Source organism: Chanodichthys erythropterus, chromosome 11, assembly GCF_024489055.1.
Source record: "Chanodichthys erythropterus isolate Z2021 chromosome 11, ASM2448905v1, whole genome shotgun sequence".
NCBI lineage: Eukaryota > Metazoa > Chordata > Actinopteri > Cypriniformes > Xenocyprididae > Chanodichthys > Chanodichthys erythropterus.
The window spans coordinates 57,031,050-57,054,214 of NC_090231.1; the positions used below are offsets into that span (position 1 = coordinate 57,031,050).

Genomic DNA, 23,165 nt, shown 5'->3' on the forward strand with positions numbered 1-23,165 from the left:
TATAAATGTTAATTTATTAAAAATTAATAATTTCCAACATAATTTGGGTTCATTTTAAGCGAGCAATATAGTCATTTTGAACAATATTTGGGTTCAATAAAACAACCCAGCAGGTTGGGCAAATATATTACCCAACCGCAGGGTCAAAACAACCCAATCACTGGGTTTGTCCATTTTCAACCCAATTTGGGTTGTTTTTAACCCAGCATTTTTTAGAGTGTAGTAAACAAGTAAAAAGTCCCTGAATGACCTACTACTTCTTGCGAGATTCTAAAGTGCACATTTGATGGACGAATTACTATCCCATGAGGCCACGGGAGAGGATTTATGAATGGAAGTTAAGCGACACAACTGACGGCAGTAGGTCACATGACAGTAACAACATGGCGGATGTAGTACGGACAAATTTCATTCATACTCCCCACATTCAAACAATGTTGAGAATACTTTTTGAACGGTCGCAAAGTAAATTTATATTCAAATGTACTCAGACAGAACATAATAATGAATTTTTAACATAAACAGAAACAATTAAATATTGACTATTAAAAATATCCAATATCGGCCTCTACTGAAAAAACACTGATATCAGCCAGTAACCAATATAGTTAAAAATTGCTTCTCTTAAATGTATCTTGTTCTAAACTGTGTGTTTCTCAAGTTTCTTATGTTCAAGGTTTTGTCACTTTTGACATCCTTTTATCTGATTATTCTATAAAGATACATTTTCATCACACCTCCTTTTTGCATTCGGGTCCACTCTGACCCAGAAGAGATACAGAAGAAACTTTGCAAGTGTGTTAACACTGTCATTTATTTTATTTTATTTTATTTTATTTTATTTTATTTTATTTTATTTTATTTTATTTTATTTTATTTTATTTTATTTTATTTTATTTTATTTTATTTTATTTTATTTTATTTTATTTTATTTTATTTTATTTTATTGTTGTTCAAAAAAATGTAAGAGATATAACCATTTAAACTAAACTGTTACACCTTTTGCGTTTGGGTCCGTTTTGTCCCAAAAGTGAACATTTACACAAGAAATTACACGTTTTTTTGTTTGTTTGTTTGTTTGTTTTTTTATATCTGTTAGTTAGATTTGTCTCGAATTATTTCTGTAACATAAATTTAGCCTCTTTCCTACACTCACACACATTGTTTTGTTAGAAACAGAATATGTAGGTTTCATAAATGTAGATTGTTTTGAACAGTCATGAGTTATAAGTTTCAAAAGAATTTAATTAAATCCATTGAAGTCAATGTTGAGTTCATCCTGGTAATAATGATATTTTCAAATAAAATTTCTCAGGAATATTGATAAAAATATATATTTTCTTGCATCACACTGGTTTTTGCTATAGTTCTTGAAAAATGTAAAACTTCAAAGAATTTCTCAATTTTTTTTAATTAATAAAAAGGGCTTAAATGATCTAATGGCATGATAAAAACATGGTAACATTCAAAGCTTTTCAACTTTTGTTCATTCAGTAATTAATGAAAAAAAAAAAAAACTTTTTTGAACTGGAAAAAGTGTCTTGGATTCTTTGTTTTTGTTAAAAAAATACAAGTTTGAAACCCAACCAAAGAGCACCTTCTGGGATTACTAAATGGAGGTCCTTCCAGCAAGCACCGCTCCAAGATGTTTTCTTGATCTGACAGTATGTCTGTTTTATAAGCCAAACAGACCCAGGAATACAAAAGGTGTACACAGTTTTTAATGCATTAGGACAGGAACAGGCAAGATTGCGTTTTAGTTTAATGGGAACATTCCCCAACTCCTCTTAAATTATCATTATCATGCCAAAAGTGAACAATTAGCTAAATATTTTGAACTCTGCAAAAGTATCCACTTTTAAAAATGTAAAACACTCTGCCTCACCACTCTCCAAGAATGTGACCAAAAGAATTACAGCCAGCCAGTGAAGCAACCTTGTGTTTCTTTTGCAGTACGCTCCAGTCGAAAGCAAGATAAATGTACCCATGACTCCACCAGCTATTGTGCTTCCAAGACAAGTCAACAAGCAGGAGTCCTGTCCGTTGGAGAAAGCAAGGTATTGATGTCGGAGAAATCCATTAAAGGATTCCTAAAAATCTCTTTTTATTTATCAGTCTTTAAACGGCAGTATCGGTAATCCAATCAGTGTAAAAGCTGATAAAAGAAGTCACTGTTTGTACTTGTGCTGAATGTGAACTTCTTCAGTGTTGGTATAATGTGATTTTAATCTGTGTGTGTCAGACCACACAGCCCTAGGCCGCGTCTCTCCCGAAACTCTGCATCCTCATGTCCGATCACCACAGTGGGTATGTGCAACTATACATATAACGATCCTGTTTTAGATATTTTGTAGTGTTTGGATAATATTATGTTTTCATAATATGCAATAGTCATGTAATGTAACTTTATGTGTTTCAATTTAATTAATTCTTATATTATATATTATGGATGGCTTCAGTAGAAGGAAGTGTAAAAAATAACTGGAATGCGTCTACTTTGATAACTTTGTTTCTCTCTTGAGATGAGTTGGTGTGGTGGTGTGTTTTACAGCTGTGCTTAGGTTGTGTGTGTTCACTTGTGTTTGAGATGATGATGGTCACGTGATAGACCTGGTGAAGGATCAACTTCCTGAGCTGCAGTTATCTGAAGAGGACCGTCAGAAGAATCTGGAGCTGCTCGAGGAGGCCAAGAAAGTCAGCGATCGCTTCCTGCAGCGCAGGGGCCGCCGCTCCACCTGTAGCCTTTCTGACTCCCCCACAGGTACGGCATGATCACACCTCCGGTTAGGACAGTGCTTCTCAACCTGGGGACCATAGAGGGCCTTTAAATTTAAACTAGGGCTGCCAAAATGTACACGTTAAATTTTTTCAGTTTAACGTGTTAAACATATTTAACGCAGCATCCGTCATAATTTGGCTAGCGTTACATTATGTGATCAAGCTCTTATTCACGCAAATGCTTTTAAACCATTCAAGTGCCACAAGACAATCGAGAAGGAGCTGTCTGTGAATGTCGTGTCATGTGACACACACGACCCGTGTGCACAGAAAAACATGCGCCGGTTTCGAGTTCTGTTTCACGCTTGAACAAACTATAACACACAGGATTATGCCAAAATGCCTGTTTTGTTGAGTATCCTCATAAGAGCAGTCTTAAATGAGTTAAATAATGTCTTAAAAGACCTTAAAAAGAGTGAGAAAATGAGATTCGCGTCAGATCCGCATCATGTTCGGCAGCGGCAGCTCTTAAAGTGACAGCAGCCTAATAAACCAGTTGCTGTCATTGAAAAAATTGGTCACTGAGAAAATTGTTGCTTTAATAAGGATTAATCTATATTTAATTCATAATTTATGCAGTAGAGACTGTAAAGTGTTTGACAACTTTATTCAATTTCTGTATATTTCCTACCTGTTAGACAGGCCACAGGAAAATATGACATTTATTATAATGGGTTTATGTGAAGATTGTTTTAAGTTCACTTAAATTAAAAGCCGTTCATTTTTAAAGCCTAATAAATGTTGAAATTGACAGCTTTTAGTTATACTGTAATGTTAAATGTCTATAATTAATGTTATAGGTGCCGTAGAACGTGTTTTCAAAAGATGTAATATAAGTCTAAGGCAGTGGTTCTCAACTCCAGTCCTCGGGACCCACTGCTCTGCACATTTTGTATGTCTCTCTTATCTGACACACTCAATTCAGTTCATGCAGACCCCCCTTATGAGCTGATGATCTAAATCAGGTGTGTTAAATAAGGGATACATACAAAATGTGCAGAGCAGTGGGTCCCGAGGACTGGAGTTGAGAAACACTGGTCTAAGGTGTCCCCCGAATGTGTCTGTGAAGTTTCAGCTCAAAATACCCCATAGATTTTTTATTTATTTTTTATTCATTTTTTTAACTGCCTATTTTGGGGCATCATTAAATATGCACCGATTCAGGCTGCAGCCCCTTTAAATTCTCGTGCTCCCCGCCCCCAAGCTCGCGACTGCCTTAAACAGCATAAACAAAGTTCACACAGCTAATATAACCCTCAAAATGGATCTTTACAAAGTGTTCGTCATGCAGCATGTCTAATCGCGTAAGTATAGTATTTATTTGGATGTTTACATTTGATTCTGAATGAGTTTGATAGTGCTCCGTGGCTAAAGCTAACATTACACACTGTTGGAGAGATTTATAAAGAATGAAGTTGTGTTTATGAATTATACAGACTGCAAGTGTTTAACAATGAAAATAGCAATGTCTCTTGTCTCCGTGAATACAGTAAGAAACAATGGTAACTTTAACCACATTTAACAGTACATTTGCAACATGCTAACGAAACATTAAGAAAGACAATTTACAAATATCACTAAAAATATCATGATATCATGGATCATGTCAGTTATTATTGCTCCATCTGCCATTTTTCGCTGTTGTTCTTGCTTGCTTACCTAGTCTGATGATTCAGCTGTGCACAGATCCAGATGTTAATACTGGCTGCCCTTGTCTAATGCCTTGAACATGGGCTGGCATATGCAAATATTGGGGGCGTACATATTAATGATCCCGACTGTTACGTAACAGTCGGTGTTATGTTGAGATTCACCTGTTCTTCGGAGGTCTTTTAAACAAATGAGATTTATATAAGGAGGAAGAAACAATGGAGTTTGAGACTCACTGTATGTCATTTCCATGTACTGAACTCTTGTTATTCAACTATGCCGAAGTAAATTCAATTTTCAATTCTAGGGCACCTTTAAAAAAAAAATTATAGATTCATGAAAAAAAAATTATAGATTCAGCAGTAGCAGTGTGTTAGTATCAGTGATACTGGCCTTCATTCATAAAAAAAATGCCATTAAACAAATATTTAAACTCTTTAAATTGTTTCTACATTAATTTGGAGAGTAACTGTGAAATTATTACAATATAAAAATATTAAAAACTCCAATGTTTTAACCGCGATTAATTACAGGGAAAAAATGTGATTAATATGTTAATTTTTTTTAATCGATTGATGGGAATAATTTAAACTTAATTTCATTGAATTTCACAAGAGAGATGATGCATGATGAAGAATGAACAAATAGAATATTTTCATTGAACACTAAGATAAATCAAACACTACACACTCCAACATCACGTTATGGCAAGACAAAGAACTGAGGCAAACTAAGGGCTTAAAGGGGACCTAATATGCACCTTTTCACAAGATGTAATATAAGTTTCTGGTGTCCCCAGAATGTGTCTGTGAAGTTTCAGGCGTAAAATTATTTTCGGCGTAAAATAATTTGCACAAATATATAACATTTTACTGACTTTCTTTGGCACATTTCCTTCATAAATTAAATTCAATGGTGTCCTCAGTGACTCAGATGAGAGTCTATGGAAACTCTTTGTTTACACACTGAGGACAGACATCTGTGTTCAAACACCTTATAAACATGAATTTTGCATAATAGGTCCCCTTTAAATATACAAGGGGAGATCATAAATAGAACAAGGAACAGGTGTGTAACTAATTAAAAACCAAAGCAACTAACAATGAACAAGAACTTATGCAAAACAGCAACAGGGAAAATAATGAAAATGAAACCAAAACACATTGAAACTAAACATAAACAATGACTTCTTTATTTATGGTTAAACTAATAGAATGTCATGTATTAAAATAATCTAACTTAATTAAAATGCTTAAAAATTTAAAATGCAATCATATTTTCCCACTTAGCAACTTTTATTGACGAACACACAGTTCTTAAAACTTGTGGAATCACAAAATGAATTGTGTTTGGTTAATTTAGTTTATCTCCCTGTTAAAAGGGGAAAAAGCATTCTTGTTATTAATTACAACGGAAATATAAGTATTCATTTAGTCTATATTGGGGGCCTTCGGGTTTTGTGTTGGACAGTAAGGGGCTTTTGAGTTAAACGGGTTGAGAACCACTGATCTAGGATCAATTCATTATAATCATTTAATATTTTGAAGTTTAACAAAAGATTTCCTTCAACAATAATATTCCAGTTTCAGTCATGCAGTGCTTTTCTAGGCTGTTGTGTGTTAACAATGAATTTTCCTTCATGTATACAGTCCCTTTCTAGTATCCTTGCGTATAATATGTGAAAGTTACAGGGTTTAACATGTATAATGTCTTGTTTATCCCAGTCACACCCCATAGACTTCCATTGTAAATGCAATACTAATTTGTAAATGCTGTTAACATCTGAGCAACTGGACAGCTGAAGAATTACTTGGTTATATAAAAATAATTTCACATTGATATTAAAAATGAAGAGAACTTCTTCCAAGTGGTGAATGTTTTTGTTGCGATCTTGAAATGTTTATTTCAGAAGCAGGTTGTTTATTTTTCGTCTTTTGCGACTTCCTTGCTTATCAGACTTTAACATCATGTTCGCCTGTCCTCAAATGTCTTGAGCACCAGCCAAAATTCCTCCTTTATCCTGAACAGCAGCTACAGTATACCGACTTGAGCATATTCTCAGGTCGATAAGAGAAAAGCAAAGTAATATTCAAACTTTGTCCAAAAATGGCTAACATTGTCTTTGGGCTACAGCTCTCTCCCCGAACCCAACGCCATGCTCCTCCCCCAGACCATCCAGAAGCAGTTCCCTCTCTGCACCCTCACAACTAGGTACCATGCTGTGCTTTCAGTCACGTTTGCCTGCAGAGTTTCTTTCCATGGTTGATCTAAGCTAAATTGTTTTGTTTGCTCCACCAGGTCCTGAGGTCACCGCAACTCCTCCAGCAAGTCCCTCCATAATTCAGGTGAGTGTCGCTTCTAATATTGTGTTAATATTGTGTCCCCCTGGTGATAAATATTTGATATTTTTTGTTTGTGTATATGGTCAGCATCTGGAGGTACCATCTACCCGTGACCAAGGGGATACGAGTAAGCCGGAGCAGGAGGTTTGTGTAACTAATGTTATTCCCACTTCAATCTTCCTTCTTCAATGTTTCAGATATTAAAACATTAGCAAATACTGCATGTGTTTTAGAGTCTCCATATTATTCTTTTTGCCTTTTCATTGTAAACTATGATGTTAGTCAAGTCCCAATTTAGTTCATCATGACCTTTTCCTTTCTAATGGAGGCTTAAGAAATCATTTTTTATGGAAGCTTGGAATCAAAAAAAGACACTTGTGACTTTACATCTCACACTTCTGACTTTCTTTCTCAATTCTGACTTTTTTTCTTAGAATTGCGAGTTTATATTTTGCAATTCTGACTTTATATCTCACAATTGCAACTTTATATCACAAATTCCGAGAAAAAAATAGTCCAGATTGTGAGCAAAAAAGTCAGAATTGTGAAATAAAAAGTCGTAATTAACTTTTTTATTTTTTTATTCAGTGGTGGAAACAAGCTTTCATCATTTTTGCACATGTGAAATGAGTAACAAAGTTTTACTGTATTTACTTACAAAGTTATGTTAGCACCTATTAAAAATAAAAAAAAAATATCAAAATTTGTGTTCGTTTTGTGTGTGCACGGTTCATAAAGTTTTGAAACGCATGTGACTGAGCTCTAATTGGCTTGTTTTAGATTGTCCTCGGGACAACCCTCCAACATTTTATTCTAGTGAATCAATTTTGCTTTATATATTTTCTCCAAGAGGGTATAACTGCAGACCGGAGATCTCCAAAATGGGGCATGAACTCCAAAAGTGGGCAGAACCTCCAAAATGGGGCGGGGTCTCCATGCGTAAAGACTTTCACCATTGGTTCTGGCTTCAGCCAGTTGTCACAGAGCTCGTGGCCAGTGGCGTTTGGCCTGGAGTTTGAACCTGCGTTCAATGATATAAGTGGGAATGCCCCACACGATGTCCCGGTGCAGCACGTTGGAAAGTTTTCACTCTATCGCTTTGTTCTAATCAATTATGTGTCCGGCGTTGTGAAAAGCGATACCATTGTGCTGCGTTTACCTCAGAAAGTTGACCGAGTGGATCTCTGAGCTGCCGTGAGTGAGTGGAGTGGGGGCTAATTTGCATATTCATTGATCCACGTATATTAAATGAGGCAAGGGTGTAGAGTTACATTCAAGCTAGTTTAAAGGTGCCATCGAACGTTTTTTTACAAGATGTAATATAAGTCTAAGGTGTTCCCTGAATGTGTCTGTGAAGTTTCAGCTCAAAATACCCCATAGTTTTTTTTTTTATAAAATTTTTTAACTGCCTATTTTGGGGCATCATTAAATATGAGCCGATTTATGCTGCGCGGCCTCTTTAATTCTCGTGCTCTCCGCCCACGGAGCTCGCGCTTGCCTTAGTGCATAAACAAAGTTTACATAGCTAATATAACCCTCAAAAAGGATCTTTACAAAGTGTTCGTCATGCATGTGGCATGTATGCGTCGAATTATGTGAGTATTGTAATTATTTGGATGTTTATATTTGATTCTGAATGAATTTGAGGCTATGCTCCGTGGCTAACGGCTAATGCTACACTGTTGGAGAGATTTATAAAGAATGAAGTTGTGTTTATGAATTATACAGACTGAGAGTGTTTAAAAAATGAAAATAGCGACGGCTCTTGTCTCCGTGAATACAGTAAGAAACGATGGTAACTTAACAGTACATTAGCAACATGCTAACGAAACATTTAGAAAGACAATTTACAAATATCACTAAAAATATCATGATATCATGGATCATGTCAGTTATTATCGCTCCATCTGCCATTTTTCACTATTGTTCTTGCTTGCTTACCTAGTCTGATGATTCAGCTGTGCACAGATCCAGACGTTAATACTGGCTGCCCTTGTCTAATGCCTTGAACATGAGCTGGCATATGCAAATATTGGGGGTGTGCACCCCGACAGTTACGTAACAGTCGGTGTTATGTTGAGATTTGCCTGTTCTTCGGAGGTCTTTTAAACAAATGAGATTTACATAAGAAGGAGGAAACAATGGAGTTTGAGACTCACTGTATGTCATTTCCATGTACTGAACTCTTGTTATTTAACTATGCCAAGATAAATTAAATTTTTCATTCTAGGGCACCTTTAAGGCATGTAGAATTTTTTTTTCTTAGGAAAAAAACTTTTAAATATGCCATTTTGATGATTAAAGATGAGCTTTAAGGGATACAATTATTGACTACAATGAAACTTTTATGAAACTATAATGGCTTTATATGCAATTTTTTTACTACAAGTCAATTTAATTAACAATTTTCACGATCTTTAAACTGAGATCTTAAAGGATTTGCTATCCTGTTGCACCCTCTAGAGGACAACATTAGTATTATGGCCTTTATCTCTGAATCGCAATGATGTAAATGGCTGATAATTTTTAATGATTTCTTTATTACTGATAGCATACCCACATTAAACTCAAATTCATTCGTGGTACCTTATTTCATGCTTTAACGGTTGAATTTTCAACTTCCATTTTTTTAGCTATGTAACTTGTTAAATAGTTATTTAACAATTATATTCAGTTCAGCGATGTGATTCAGTTTGTTTGTGACCCCTCAAAAAAAAAATGTTTAGCACCAGCTGACATTGAGTATTGCAGAAACAGTTCAAACTGACTTTTCGACTGAAATGATTGGGTCCATTGTGAAAAAGTACACATTAGCATATTTTTAGTAACTTATTAACGAAAAAATGTACTTACGTGTAAACTGAATGAAATTGTGACACAGTTTGTAGTGTGGGGAAGAAGGAAGTGGGAACCAGCTAATCTTTAACATGAATTTTAATGACAAAATCAAATTCAAAACTGGAAGCAAAAGGCCACTTTTCAGCCGACTGCCGCACATGAACACAAAAGCAACAACATGAATACCACACATCTGTGGCATGCACTTCATGCACTTGTTCTTTCCTTAATCATTAAATTCACTCTTTTGTTTTGTCAGACCTTCACGAGGCTAGTGGAGTGGATGCCCAGCGACAAGAGAAAGGTGTCCTCTGGAACCTTAACCCCGCGTTATGCCACCGCTGTACCAGCCAGAGATCCCGCTGTGGTTCAGAAGGAGAAGCCAGAGCATCATGGAGCAGTGGACAAGGGGAAGAACTCTGAACACACATCCCAGAAAAAGGAGGAGACTCCTGGCCGTGGTGTCAGTCAACCTCCAGCTACAGGGGTCGCCAAACCCGTCCCCCGGCCACCCACACAGCAAGCCCCGTGCACGGCCGAAATCAAAACAATAGGGGCCTTCCCACCTCTGATGAGAGCCGTCTCCTGGGACACGGTGGGCTCCATGAACAAGAGGAATGCTGCTCCCAAAGGCGAGGAGAGTCTGTCCTTCCCTGACAAATCAAGGGAGTCTCTGTTTAAGTCGACCGGGTACAAGGACTTCCCTGTGCCACCTGCGAACGTTCAGAAACTGTCCACCTTGCGTGAGGTAATCCTTTGTTGTCTTTGGCTGACCTGGTAACCAATTCAGTAGTTTAATGTGGCATTCTCTGAGATTTCATCCCAGTTGGCAGAGTAAAGGGAAAGTTATGTCCCTGATTTAGCAGTTTGAAAGTTAATTCATGGTTTTCATTCCTCTTCTAGGAGCACAAACTGATGCGTAACCAGAGCATCTCCAGCTCAAAGCTTCCTGACCTGAGTGAAACAGCCGAGCAGGAACGAGGTGTGATCAGTGTCTGAGCATAAGCTTATTGCAGCTTACTTTTGTATATATTGTTGGTTTAAAGGGATTGTTCACCCAAAATGAAAATACAGTTTACTAGGGCTGTCATTAATGATTACTTTTTTTTTTTTTTTTTTTTTTTTTTTGTGGTAATAAAGATATACATAATCCTTTAAAATGACTTAAAATACATATATAAAAACTGAGGATATAATATTTGGTTCAAATAAAGTATCAAAAGCAAGTAATCGTATGGTTTTATAGAACAACACTATCAAAATACATAATACAAACTAAATCATCTTATGTACATTATTATATATTAACAAATGCCTGCAGAGGGCGCCAACGGCCTGGTGTTGTTACACTTTACAGCAGATCAAATCCTTGTTTAAAACTGGCCAAACGACATTCAAACGCTAACTTAATCTTTAATACTTGACAACTTCTTTACAATAGAAATGCTAGAGCCACTGTGAACAAGAACATGTGGACGTCAAAGCATGCAAACTCAGAGAAAGGGTTTAAACTTTTATTTTGAAATCGCGATGAACAGTTCGCATATTTAGAAACATATTGATGCGTTCTCCTGTTTTGGCGTAGGTTTATAATTTACCTTGCAAATCTGATGAATTGCCGCACATTTTCTTCCGAGATTAACGTTATAAGCGACCCAAACTCACAGCATATGAAGAGATGGAGTTTGAGACTCGCTCCACGTAAATTATTACAGTTTATGTGGAGCAGCATTTACTGTGAACAGAGCCGCTGTGAGATGCACGGAACCAACATGCATGTAAATAAAGCGCATATCAGCTATTTTTGTTTTTATCATACCAGCTTTTTTTATTAAATTGCAGCCTTTGTTAATTCGCAAAGCACTATTTTTATAATGATTTTTAATTGGTTTTTATATATATATATATATATATATATTCTCGTCTGTGGAATGCACCACTTCCAACATTTTTCCTGGTTACTTGAGACAGCTAAATTGCAATTTTTAGGAAACTATTTATGTCTAAAAACAGCTAGAGAATTTATAAGCCTTTTTTATATGGAGCTATAAAGGAATATGTTAGTTACACCATGGCATGACAGATGTTTTTCTTTTTTTATTCCCACCAGATGGCACTAATCTGCCTTCAAAAATTGGATTTTAAAGTCTTTGAGCCCTATCATAAACCTCAGCCCCGATGCAAGTGTTCTTTGCTAGTTTCTGGCACATTGTTGGCATGTTGCTACTTTGAGGCAAATGAAAACGACTGCACCATTGACCAACAAAAACCTGCTCTAAAGTCAATGGTGCAGTTTTTGTTGTTGTTGTTTTGTTATTTAAAGGTCAAGAGTGTAATATTTAGGAGGATCTTTTGACAGAAATGCAATATAATATACTTATGAGCTGTTTCTATCTACATACACCGCGGGTCCCCTTACATGTTAAGTCGCCATTTTGCACCGCCATATTTCTACAGTAGCCCTAAATGGACAAACTGCTCTACAGAGCACGTTTACTTGACTGGCTACTCTCTGCTGTCTCAGACGACGACATCTTTGTCCTGTGTCGGCCACCGTAGCTTCTCTATATTGCAATTCGCAACCTCATTGCTAGATGCTGCAAAAATTCACACACTGCACCTTTAAAGGGTGCATTAGACGGGTACACAACGTGCGTACACTCTGCTAGTTACAGACACGGCACACAAACATGCCAAATATTTAACATAAAAGGATTACAATGTAAAAGATTATTATTATTGTGTACATAAAGATAAAAATGCCCACATGTCATAATGGATAGTCATTGCATGTATCAGAATTACATATTTGCAGTAATGACGAATGAAATTGGCTAATTATTTGACCAATCGTGGCAAACACACATGTATTTAAACTTGTCAGGTTGAGAGTGTCTATATTCCACCATGTAAATAGCAATCCGCTATGGCGCGAGTGCAACTGGCATTTAAAGAGAATGGGACATGAGACTGTGATTGGTTTATTGCACGTTACGCCCAAAACACACCCATGACTCATTAAGAGACTACATACAACCCTTTTGGACCATGCATCAATTTTTTCCATCATTAAACTAGCAAAAGAGGATTCGAGGATTCTAAGTGCACCTGCGGTGACCATGCGCTTAGATCATTAAGATATAGTTAAAATAGGGCCCATTGTCTCTATTTTAATGTAAACACAGCTTTACTTAAAATAGATTTTCAATGGGCATTATTTGCATAATTATTGCATAAATATTAATTAGTATCATGAAATTCTCTCAAAATACAAAAAAGATATATATTATTGAACAAAAAAAATTGCATTGCATTGATTTTACTGAAAATAAAAGGTTTCATTGCAGGTGTTCGGTTACTTTTGACCATGAACAACACACATGTGACCCCAAAATGAACAACACCAGAGGGTTAGATATGCTGCGTTAATCTTAGTAATTGGTTCATCTTTCAGGTCCACCCTCTCCACTCACAAGCTGTCCCAGTGAAGAGGAGGCCAAAGAGAAACCTGACGCTATGCCCAACATTTCAGATGTCATGCTACGCAAGCTCAAACTGCACAGAGGTTTACCTGGCTGGTACGCTCATAAATCCATCATGTCAACATAGAAATAAAAGCCCCAAAAAACCTCACAACCATAACATTGTTTTTTTCTGTCCCCCTCTTTTTTTGTTGCAGTGCACCCCCGCTCTCAGAGAAGGAAGTTGAGGTGTGTATATGTATAGTGTGTGTGTGTGTGTGTGTGTGTGTGTGTGTGTGTGTGTGTGTGTGTGTGTGTGTGTGTGTGTGTGTGTGTGTGTGTGTGTGTGTGTGTGTGTGTGTGTGTGTGTGTGTGTGTGTGTGTGTGTGTGTGTGTGTGTGTGTGTGTGTGTGTGTGTGGATGTGTGTGTGTGTGTGTGGATGTGTGTGGATGTGTGCTTTTGTTTATATTACATTGTGGGGACCAAATGTCCCCATGATGTAATATAAACCTGAGTTCACCTACATCGTGGGGACCAGCCAGCGGTCCCCACAATGTAAATGGGTTTATAAATCATATAGAATGAGTTTTTGTGAAAAAGTAAAAGTTTGCACAGTTTCCTGTGAGGGTTAGGTTTAGGGGTAGGGGCAGGGTAGGGGGATAGAATGTACAGTTTGTTCAGTGTAAAATGCATTGAAGTCTATGGAAAGTCCCCACAATTCACAAAAACAAACGTGTGTGTGTGTGTGTGTGTGTGTGTGTGTGTGTGTGTGTGTGTGTGTGTGTGTGTGTGTGTGTGTGTGTGTGTGTGTGTGTGTGTGTGTGTGTGTGTGTGTAAAATTGTATTTAGATTTATTTTTCTTTAAAAAAAACATCCTTATGACAATGAGATTATTCATCCATTTTTACTGGTTTGGCCCTTGTTAATTTTGGACTCCATATATAATCAAAGAAAATACAGTCCAGGGGTGCAGGAATCATTATGTTGTCATAACTGTATCACAGCAGTAGTTCAGTACAGTGTTTTCCAGAATGAGGCTGTTTTGATATGTAAGTGAAGGCCATGGCTGAGCCTGGCTTAGGACATGGCAATTTGATGGGTTTTAGTGAGTTCCTGTCCCCTGTGAGGAAATTAACATGCCTTTGTGAATACAATCTGCTCCCAGGATGACGCTAGTGAGGGTCAAGGGCTGGACGTACTTTTCCTCTCTAATATTCAGACAATACAGGCTTTACTGCTGCTGTTCTCTTTGATCTTCCCTTAGTCCTGCTCCAGTCAGATGCAGATTGTTCTTAAAAGCACAACCTTAAACTGTAAAGTGATGTGTATTAGAGAAGTCTGTGTATTAAACCCTACAAAATCGACAAATTAGATGTACACTATCATTCAAAAGTTTGGGTTCGGTACAGTATTTTGTTTGAAAGAAAGAAAGATTTTATTCAGCAAGGACACATTAAATTGATCAAAAGTTTCCACAAAAATATGAACAAATATTGAGCAGAAATGTTTCTTGAGCAGGAAGTCATCACATCAGAATGATTTCTGAAGGATCATGTGATACTGAAGACTGGAGTAATGATGCTGAAAATTAAGATTTGATCACAGGAATATATTACATTTTAACATACATTCACATAGAAAACAGGTCTTTCAAATTGTAATAATATATCACAATATTACAGTTTTCACTGTATTTTTGATTAAATAAATTCAGCCTAGGTGAGACGTTTTTCAAAAAATGAACAGTAGTGTATTTTTCACAATAACTATTATATTTGAAATCTTTTTATATAGTCTGTAAAAGTTATAGGTCATGCTCAGGGTAATGGTTTGTACCTGAATAGTATTTATTGTTATTATTATTACTACTGTCACCCCAATTTTGAAAACACCACATTATTTATTAACTTTTTTAAACGGTGATTAAATCATATATAGAAAGAGATCAAAGAACGCTCCCTTTACAGTCGCTGGAGCTGTCAATCAAACAGCACGAGTTTATCAGTGACTGAGTTCTGGACTCGTGCCAAAACTCCCGTTTTATTTAATGAATCTAATGTAATGCAGCACTTTTCACCTTGAGAGCTGTAATAGTAAAAACGCACTAAAAGAGAGAGTAATACTTAGTTATTTCATATGCAAAGATGTCAGCCAATCACAGCAGTGGGTGTTTACACTGAAGTCTCAACGCAGACACGCCCCTTAAAACAGAGCGTTCAAACCAGAAGGATGAAATCAGGGTAGGAAAACTGCCTTTTATTTCTAAATTATGACCATTTTTTATCTAAAAATCATACTAACATTATAAGTGCACCCCAGGAAACATTATAAAACAATAAAGCAATGCAGTTCATGTCCCCTTTAAAATACTCACCGTTCTTCTGATAAAATTAACATTATGATAATTAAAAATTCTTAATGTGAAATGAATCAATTAATGTGACTAAATTCAATATCCTGTTAAATATAAGACACACAGCACTTCCTGAAAATGACACTTATTGTAAAGTAAATGCTGAATGATTTCTGCATTTATCTTTTCCACTGTGCCAGAGGCTTATTGACTCATAAACATGTGAAAACAAATGGATCAGTCGATGCAAGTGTTTTCACAGTGACTAATACTTTCACAATGAATTGATGCGTGTTTGCTGTCTTCTCCCTGCAGAATGCTTTTGTGCAGCTGTCCCTGGCATTCCGCAATGACAATTACACGCTGGAGTCACGGCTGAAACAGGCGGAAAGGGAGCGCAGCCTGACTGAGGAAAACGCGGAGAAGGAACTGGAAGAGTTTAAAAGCAGTTTCAAGGTCAGACCTGAATGCAAAGAGCCCGCATAAACACACATGTTGGGAAGAAACTGGAATATAGCTTGATATTTTTTGTTGCTCTGCATCCCATTCCAGAGAACGTTGTCACTGTGGCAGAATATTGATCAGCGTGAGTTTTACCAGCAACTCTTAGAAACGATCACCGTATTGCATCGCCTGACCAACCGCCTCTCCAGCAGGGCTGAAATGGTTGGAGCCGTGCGGCAGGTGAGATACTCATCATTGCAGTGTCATAAAGCTGCGGTCACAAATTTTGCAGGCAAAAAAGCTCAAGTGTCCAATAGTTTCAAGCCAAGCAGCTTTTTGTTGGCCAAAGTGGCGAATTCACGTAACCACCTGAACCCGATGCGGAATCTGAGAGAGGAACCTTTTCTCCCTCAAGATATGGTCACTTTAGCAAAATTTTGCATGCAAAAACAGGTCCGTTGTCAGTAGCATAGAGATATATGAAGTTCAGCTGCACTGAACAAACATGCATGAAATCTACATGGGGAACTTTTTCACCCTCACATGAAACTCTCGAATCCACAGATTCCTATTGAAATGACTGGATTTCCCCCATGAGCAACTGTAAATGCAGGGCTCGACAATAAGGACATGACAGATGGCCCGGAGCCAGTTAACAGAACTGTTACTTGCCTGCATAGTCACAGAAGTTGATAATTTGTGCATTTATAACACTTGCCAATTTAAATATTCAAGCGCACATAGATGCAAAAGTACCCACGTCTCTTAGTTTGGTACTCAAACGCCACATCTCACAGCGCGTGTATGCTGTTTCACGACTTCCTGAGCTTGAACAGACATATTCACACAAAATTATGGCTGTCTTGTCGAGGATCATCATAGACATAGTCGGTTATGTCTTAAGTAAACACAAACGTGAGAGATAAAGAGCATGTGTAACAGTATATTGGATCAGTGCATTTCTTAAATTGACAGCAGCCTAACTAATATTCCTGCTGCCGTCTTTATGTTAATCAAGCAAAATACAGATAAAATGCACACTGGTCTTGGCTGAACTTTAATAAGGGTTGATCTATATATTTATACATTTGAAGACTATGCAGTGATATTTTATATTTGATTACTCTTTCTGTATGGGAAAATCTAGTTTAGACCTACATAAAAAAACCTGAAAAGAACTGTTTATTTCATTTGTATATGTTTGTTCTGTTGTATTTATTTGTGCTATTGCTCATAATTGATTATTTGTTTTTATTTTATTACGTTGAGCCATGAAATTTGACCACACCTCCACCTCCGAAACTCCATCACACATTCAAGGTGGTGGTACAGATTCACTGCATTGACCAACAGAAAGCTGTTTGATTTGAAAGTGACTTGCTTCATACATTACTAAACTATTGACAATGGACCTTTTTTTGCACAAGAGATTTTGCAGATATTTTCCTTCTTTCTCGGTCACCGTATGTTTTCATGAGAACTATCATGTGTCTTGGTGGAGCAGAGGGGGGCACTAGATGGGAATGTTTATTTTACAGCAGATAAGATATGTTTGTGATAGATTTAGCTAAGTGTCATGCTTGCCCTTAGGTTAATGTGCAATCCAAAGTAAAGCAAGTTAACAGAGAAGGACTCAGCGGTACGTCTATTGCTAGTGGTGACACCTGCATGTGTTCACTGCAAGCATCATTACCTCAACTTACCATGCCTTGCTCTTACATCCATTAACTTAATAGTGACTGATATGAATATTTTTGAGGGTGTTGCTGATGCCTTAAATTAGAATCTCATTAACACCTTTAATACACATCACATTTATTTTAACAAATGCATATTAAATCTACTTTTGCATACTAGATACCAGTAACCTGACAACCATACTGACCTAAAATGAGTGTGAGTCATGGATTAAATGTTTGACTGATCATTTTCTTAACATAATTTAAGACATGACCCTGAATTAACATCCTTGCTAGTCCAGCAACAACATTAACCAGTGACCCAGTTACCTCAAAATTGAGGTAAATTACAACTGTGAGTTTATATCTCACAGTTCTGACTTTTTTTCTCATTTATATCTCGCAATTCTGAGAAAAAAGTCAGAAATCTAACATAAAAAGTTAGTTACCTTTTTTTTATTTTTTGGCCAAAAAACCCAGTGGATTGTGCATATGATAATTTGGCCTTGCTTCGGCCGTGGCAGGAGAAGAGAATGAACAAGGCCACTGAGGTTATGATGCAGTACGTGGAGAATCTGAAGAGGACGTATGAGAAGGACCACGCTGAGCTGATGGAGTTTAAGAAGCTCGCCAACCAAAACTCCAACCGCTGCTACGCTGGTTCAATAGACACAGGTAAACCATCATCCAGGGCTTCAAAACCACAATTGTTTTCCCCCCAAAACTTACTTAAAAACCTCACTTATGCATTTCCTACAGAAGATGGTGTTCCACGTACATCAAGATCAATGTCCCTGCAAATGGGAAAGGTAGGCAGATGTCTGTTCCTAAAGAGTTTGAAGCCTGAAAGCAACAAAACTCAATTTTTTTTCATGAGATCTTTACGTTTCATAGAAAACCTGGTTATGCAAAGAACCATGTTGGGCTTCACTTTTCTTCTGATAACAAGTACACTGATCTGAAGAACCTGTAATGTAACACAAACTTTTTTAAATCTCTAAAAAGATGATTTCTGAACCAAAGGTGCTGCAAACATCCATTGAAAATCCTTTATTTTTAATCATGTACTAATAATGTAGATCAGAGAGGGAGAGAACGTGAGTAACAGTGTTCATATGAGGAAGTATTCAGTTTCAGAAGTGTGTCTTTGTCTCTCTAAGGCTTTGCCCAGACGGAGAGTCAGTGTAGCTGTAGTTCCCAAGTTTAATCTACTGAACATCCCCGGGCAGACGCCAGCCACCGCTGGCCCTACACCCGGTGCACTTCCTGTGTTGGTGAGTCCTATCTCAAGCACACTTCCTTGTCAGCTGTTATGTCATAGCTTGTCAGCAGATACGTGTAATTAATGATGCTTTATCTTTAAGTTTCCTACATGTGACAAATTATCAATGGCCAAAGCCATTCATTAAAATGAGACCTTCAGGATTTTTTACTTGATTGTATTCTTCTTTTGTTTTAAGTGTGAGGCAAACACCGTTAAGAATGGCAGTTCGTCAGACCCTACACAACAAGATGTGCCTGACAAACCGTAAGTCACTGCCTTTCTCGACTTTGTCATAATCATGCATTCATCAAGTTATGCTTTGGAAATGTACTGTATTCCTAGACAACCTAGGTCACCTCAGTTTTCTTGAAACATTGCATCAATTTGAGCCTTATCAATGTACTCACATCAGGAGAGGGTTGCATGTTTACACGGTGGATAGGAAGCCCATCTAAAGAAGCTTATTCCAGCTTCCTAATCGGGCTTGAAAATAAATTGATGCATCGCGAATCGAAAAATGGTTCTGGATTGATTCTGAGATTTTTAGAATGCATCGCGATTCTCTCTCGAATCAATTCTGAACTTAGGTTTACAAAACAGCAGATGGCGCTGCGTGCTTTAGAAACAGCCGCACTCTGCTTGCTTCCAGTTCCTTTACACACAACTTCTATAAAATAATCCTTCATAAAGTTCGAAAAGGTTGAAGCGAATTACAAAAATGTTTGCAGCGGGCTCTTTACATTCATCTCACGTCATAAAAGCATTCTGAGGCACAAGTACATTCTCAGATTCAGCCGAATGCACGAGTGCTCTTCTTCATGAGCATTTGAGTGTGTGGTTAAAAACTAGCCTAGAGCAGCATCTAATGTTAAAAATTAAGCTCAGAATCGATTCGAGAGAGAATCGCGATGCATTCGGAAAATCTCAGAATCGATCCACGAATCGAGAAGCATCGATTTGTCACAGCCCTAGTTCCTAAAGGGAGTTTTTTCAGAGATGCCATAAAAGAACTATTTGGGGGTTCTCCAGGGAACCGTGTCACACCAAGCCGATGGTCGGCCTTAAGCCAACGTCGGGCAATCTGTGAGTATCAGTTGGGCTAGTTTCCACATATCAGCTGTAGTCGGGCTGATATATAATAATAATAATAAATATACTGTTTAATAACGTCACGATGACTGATTGGACGAAGTGCATGCACTCTAGGGTTTTGTTTGTTAACCAATTCACCTATAAAATTTTTATGTTCGAAAACCGCCAAACTGAGACCGAACCCAAATTTTGTCTACCCACACAATAAAATTCAAAACCACCCAATTGGGCAGAAACCTGCCCAATCTAGCAACACTGGCAGGCGCAGAAAGCACATGCTAGTTGACAGTCGTCTATAGTCTAGCTTTTTGCCCCAGATGCAGGCAACGCAAGACAAAGGCTGCATCCGAAAACTGAAAAATGCTGCCTTCTGAGGACACATTTCAAGGTAGTAAGGCATCAAGGCACGTCCGAATCCATTGTTAGCTTAACTTCCTCTCTCATGAGATACCTTCCTCAGATCGATTTTTGAAGGAAGCATAGATGTATCCTTAGCTGCCTTTGATATGTGCTTTCCATTTTGTGATAGTTGAGCTAGAAAAATAAAGATGGCGTCCGAAAGTTGCGTTTGCTGCTCAGTTTGTGTATAAATGTACGATTTTGATCAACATATTTCAATTTTGATATCATTTCTATCGAGAAATTACTACTGTAGTAATTAAATATTTGTTTAGTTCTCACCAAAGCTCGCGCTATATTGCTGTAGATCATTAAACTGTTACGCTGCCTCAGAAGTCTGTCCGAAATCAATTTCGTCAGGTGCCTTCATGCACAAACGCTGCCGTACAAGTCATTCTCTTATAAGATAGCGAGGCAGCAAGACAGCTACCTAGGTTTTCGGACGCAGCCAATGACACAGTTGGCTATCGTCGCCATTAGTTCTTTGACATCGTCTTGGTGTGTCACTGCCTTAAGTGAACTCTTCTTAAAAGAACCATTTTTATGTGCAGAACTTAACAAATAATACAAAGAATCTTTTGTGCAATGGAAAAAAAAGGTTCTGTATTGGCATCAATGGTTCCATGAAGAACCGTTAGAACCTTTATAGTGGAAGAAGGTTTTTCAGATTATTAAAATGTTCTCCACACTAAGACAAAAAATGGTTCTTTTAAGAAATGTTCATTCGGTGGTTCTATGGTATTGCTGTGAAAACTCCCTTTTGGAACCTTTATTTTTAAGAGTGGTTCCATGGAACCGCAGATGCCAGTAAAGAACCTTTATTTGCATGGCAAATGAAAGATTGTAACTTATCCAACCTTCTTGTTTTTTCGGTGTGCTTAAAATAGCACACAAGAATCCCACAAAACTCCCATCTGCAGTCAATTTTACATCCTATTTTGTGATTAAATCTAAACATTTGGACAGGAACGTTTGACAAAAAGCAGTCATCAGTGTCCGACCATATTTTTTTAGTAAGAAAAGGCAAAGAGCTCGTCACCATCCTGTCATATCCAAATGCCGGGTTTTAACTCAAAGACAGACAGACAATAACAATCTGGAAACATGCGTGCTATTCTAAAGCGAGTGATGTTTAAAGACCTCCCAAAGGACATGTTTAAACATTTCACGTCTCACCTTTGTCAGAGCTGCGGTGGAATGTGTGCCATGTACCTTTCAGTGGCATTTAAGAATCTCCTATAGGGCAGAGGTTATTTGTGTTTATTACCCGTGGTTATGAACTGAGAGAGCCAGTTCTGTTGTTCGCACACATCTGCGTAATGGCAATTTTTTTTATTGCTCCATCCCTGTCTCTCCTTTCCTATGTGAAACAAAGCAGTGGAAACCCTCTGACGGAGCAGGAAAGTGAAGCAACGCCAACCAAAGTTGTCTGCAGTCCAGAGAAGATTACAGACGAGATCAAAGCCAAGATTGAAGAAGCGTATAATAAAGGGTAACACCCCTGAACGCTTGAATGAATCTGTTCGGCTGCACCGTTAATAGTTACATATCATACAGTTGCATAATTGCAAAACATTCTCTGAAAACAGTGGAATTTTTATCACTACTTTTGAAAACCAAAAGGTAACCAACTTTAGGGAAAATTGGGGACCACTGTAGTAGGATGCTTCCTCCTCAATATTGATTAGTTGCCAACAAATATGTTCATTTCAATGTCAACTTTAGATATTCTGCTAACTATAAGTAACTACGTCAACTAACTCTCATTAGAGTATTAGTATACTGTTAGGTTAGTGTTCGGGTTGGTAGAATAAGTTGACATGTAGTTACTTAGTTACTAGGTACTTGGTAGAATGTCTTTTGAGGAGCATAAAAATAAAGTGTTATCAGGTATTAAGCTGACAGTCTACTAATACTCTAATGACTGCTAGTTGACATGTAGTTGCAAAGTTACTAATAGCAGAATGTCTAAAGTGGACCATCGAAATGGTCCACTTTAGCAAATATTGCACTGCACCAGATTATTTACAATCCTTTTTGTGCTTTATGCCAAGAATGATCATTTTTTTGCAAAAAAAATGTAACAATTGAGCTTGATGAGGCAAATATACACTGATCAGGCATAACATTATGACCACCTTCCTATGGTGTTGGTCTCCCTTTTGCTGCCAAAACAGCCCTGACCCGTCGAGGCATGGACTCCTCTAGCCCCCTGAAGGTGTGCTGTGGTATCTGACACCAAGATGTTAGCAGCAGATCCTTTAAGTCCTGCAAGTTCCTAGTTGGAGCCTCCATGGATCGAACTAGTTTGTTCAGCACATCCCACAGATGCTCTTTTGGATTGAGATCTGGGGAATTTGGAGGCCAAGTCAACACCTCAAACTCGCTGTTGTGCTCCTCAAACCATTCCTGAACCATTTTTGCTTTGTGTCAGGAGCATTATCCTGCTGTAAGAGCCACAGCCACCATGAAAGGGTGTACATGGTCTGCAACAATGCTTAGGTAGGTGTTACATGTCAAAGTAACATCCACATGGATGGCAGGACCCAAGGTTTCCCAGCAGAGCATTGCCCAAAGCATCACTCTGCCTCCATCAGCTTGTCTTCTTCCCATAGTGCATCCTGGTACCATGTGTTCCCCAGGTAAGAGACGCACATGCACCCATCCATCCACGTGATGTAAAAGAAAACGTGATTCATCAGACCAGGCCACCTTCTTCCATTGCTCCGTGGTCCAGTTCTGATGTTCACGTGTCCACTGTTGGCTCTTTCGGCAGTGGACAGGAGTCAGCATGGGCATCCTGACTGGTCTGCAGCTCCATACGCAACAAACTGATGCTCTGTGTATTCTGACACCTTTCTATC

General features: G+C 37.8%; 1 protein-coding gene across 1 annotated transcript in view; it reads left to right on the top strand.

Moving 5' to 3' along the window:
- mrvi1 (murine retrovirus integration site 1 homolog) overlaps positions 1-23,165 on the top strand; it is a 73,524-nt gene that overhangs the window by 47,109 nt on the left and 3,250 nt on the right. Inside the window, exons 22-38 of the mRNA XM_067401228.1 lie at positions 1,954-2,057; positions 2,243-2,307; positions 2,588-2,761; positions 6,562-6,639; positions 6,727-6,773; positions 6,858-6,914; positions 9,868-10,356; positions 10,512-10,590; positions 13,063-13,186; positions 13,288-13,318; positions 15,739-15,879; positions 15,976-16,107; positions 18,071-18,221; positions 18,306-18,355; positions 18,707-18,820; positions 19,007-19,074; positions 21,677-21,793. Coding sequence (XP_067257329.1) covers positions 1,954-2,057; positions 2,243-2,307; positions 2,588-2,761; positions 6,562-6,639; positions 6,727-6,773; positions 6,858-6,914; positions 9,868-10,356; positions 10,512-10,590; positions 13,063-13,186; positions 13,288-13,318; positions 15,739-15,879; positions 15,976-16,107; positions 18,071-18,221; positions 18,306-18,355; positions 18,707-18,820; positions 19,007-19,074; positions 21,677-21,793 — 2,021 coding nt within the window. The remainder of the gene's footprint in view (positions 1-1,953; positions 2,058-2,242; positions 2,308-2,587; positions 2,762-6,561; positions 6,640-6,726; positions 6,774-6,857; positions 6,915-9,867; positions 10,357-10,511; positions 10,591-13,062; positions 13,187-13,287; positions 13,319-15,738; positions 15,880-15,975; positions 16,108-18,070; positions 18,222-18,305; positions 18,356-18,706; positions 18,821-19,006; positions 19,075-21,676; positions 21,794-23,165) is intronic.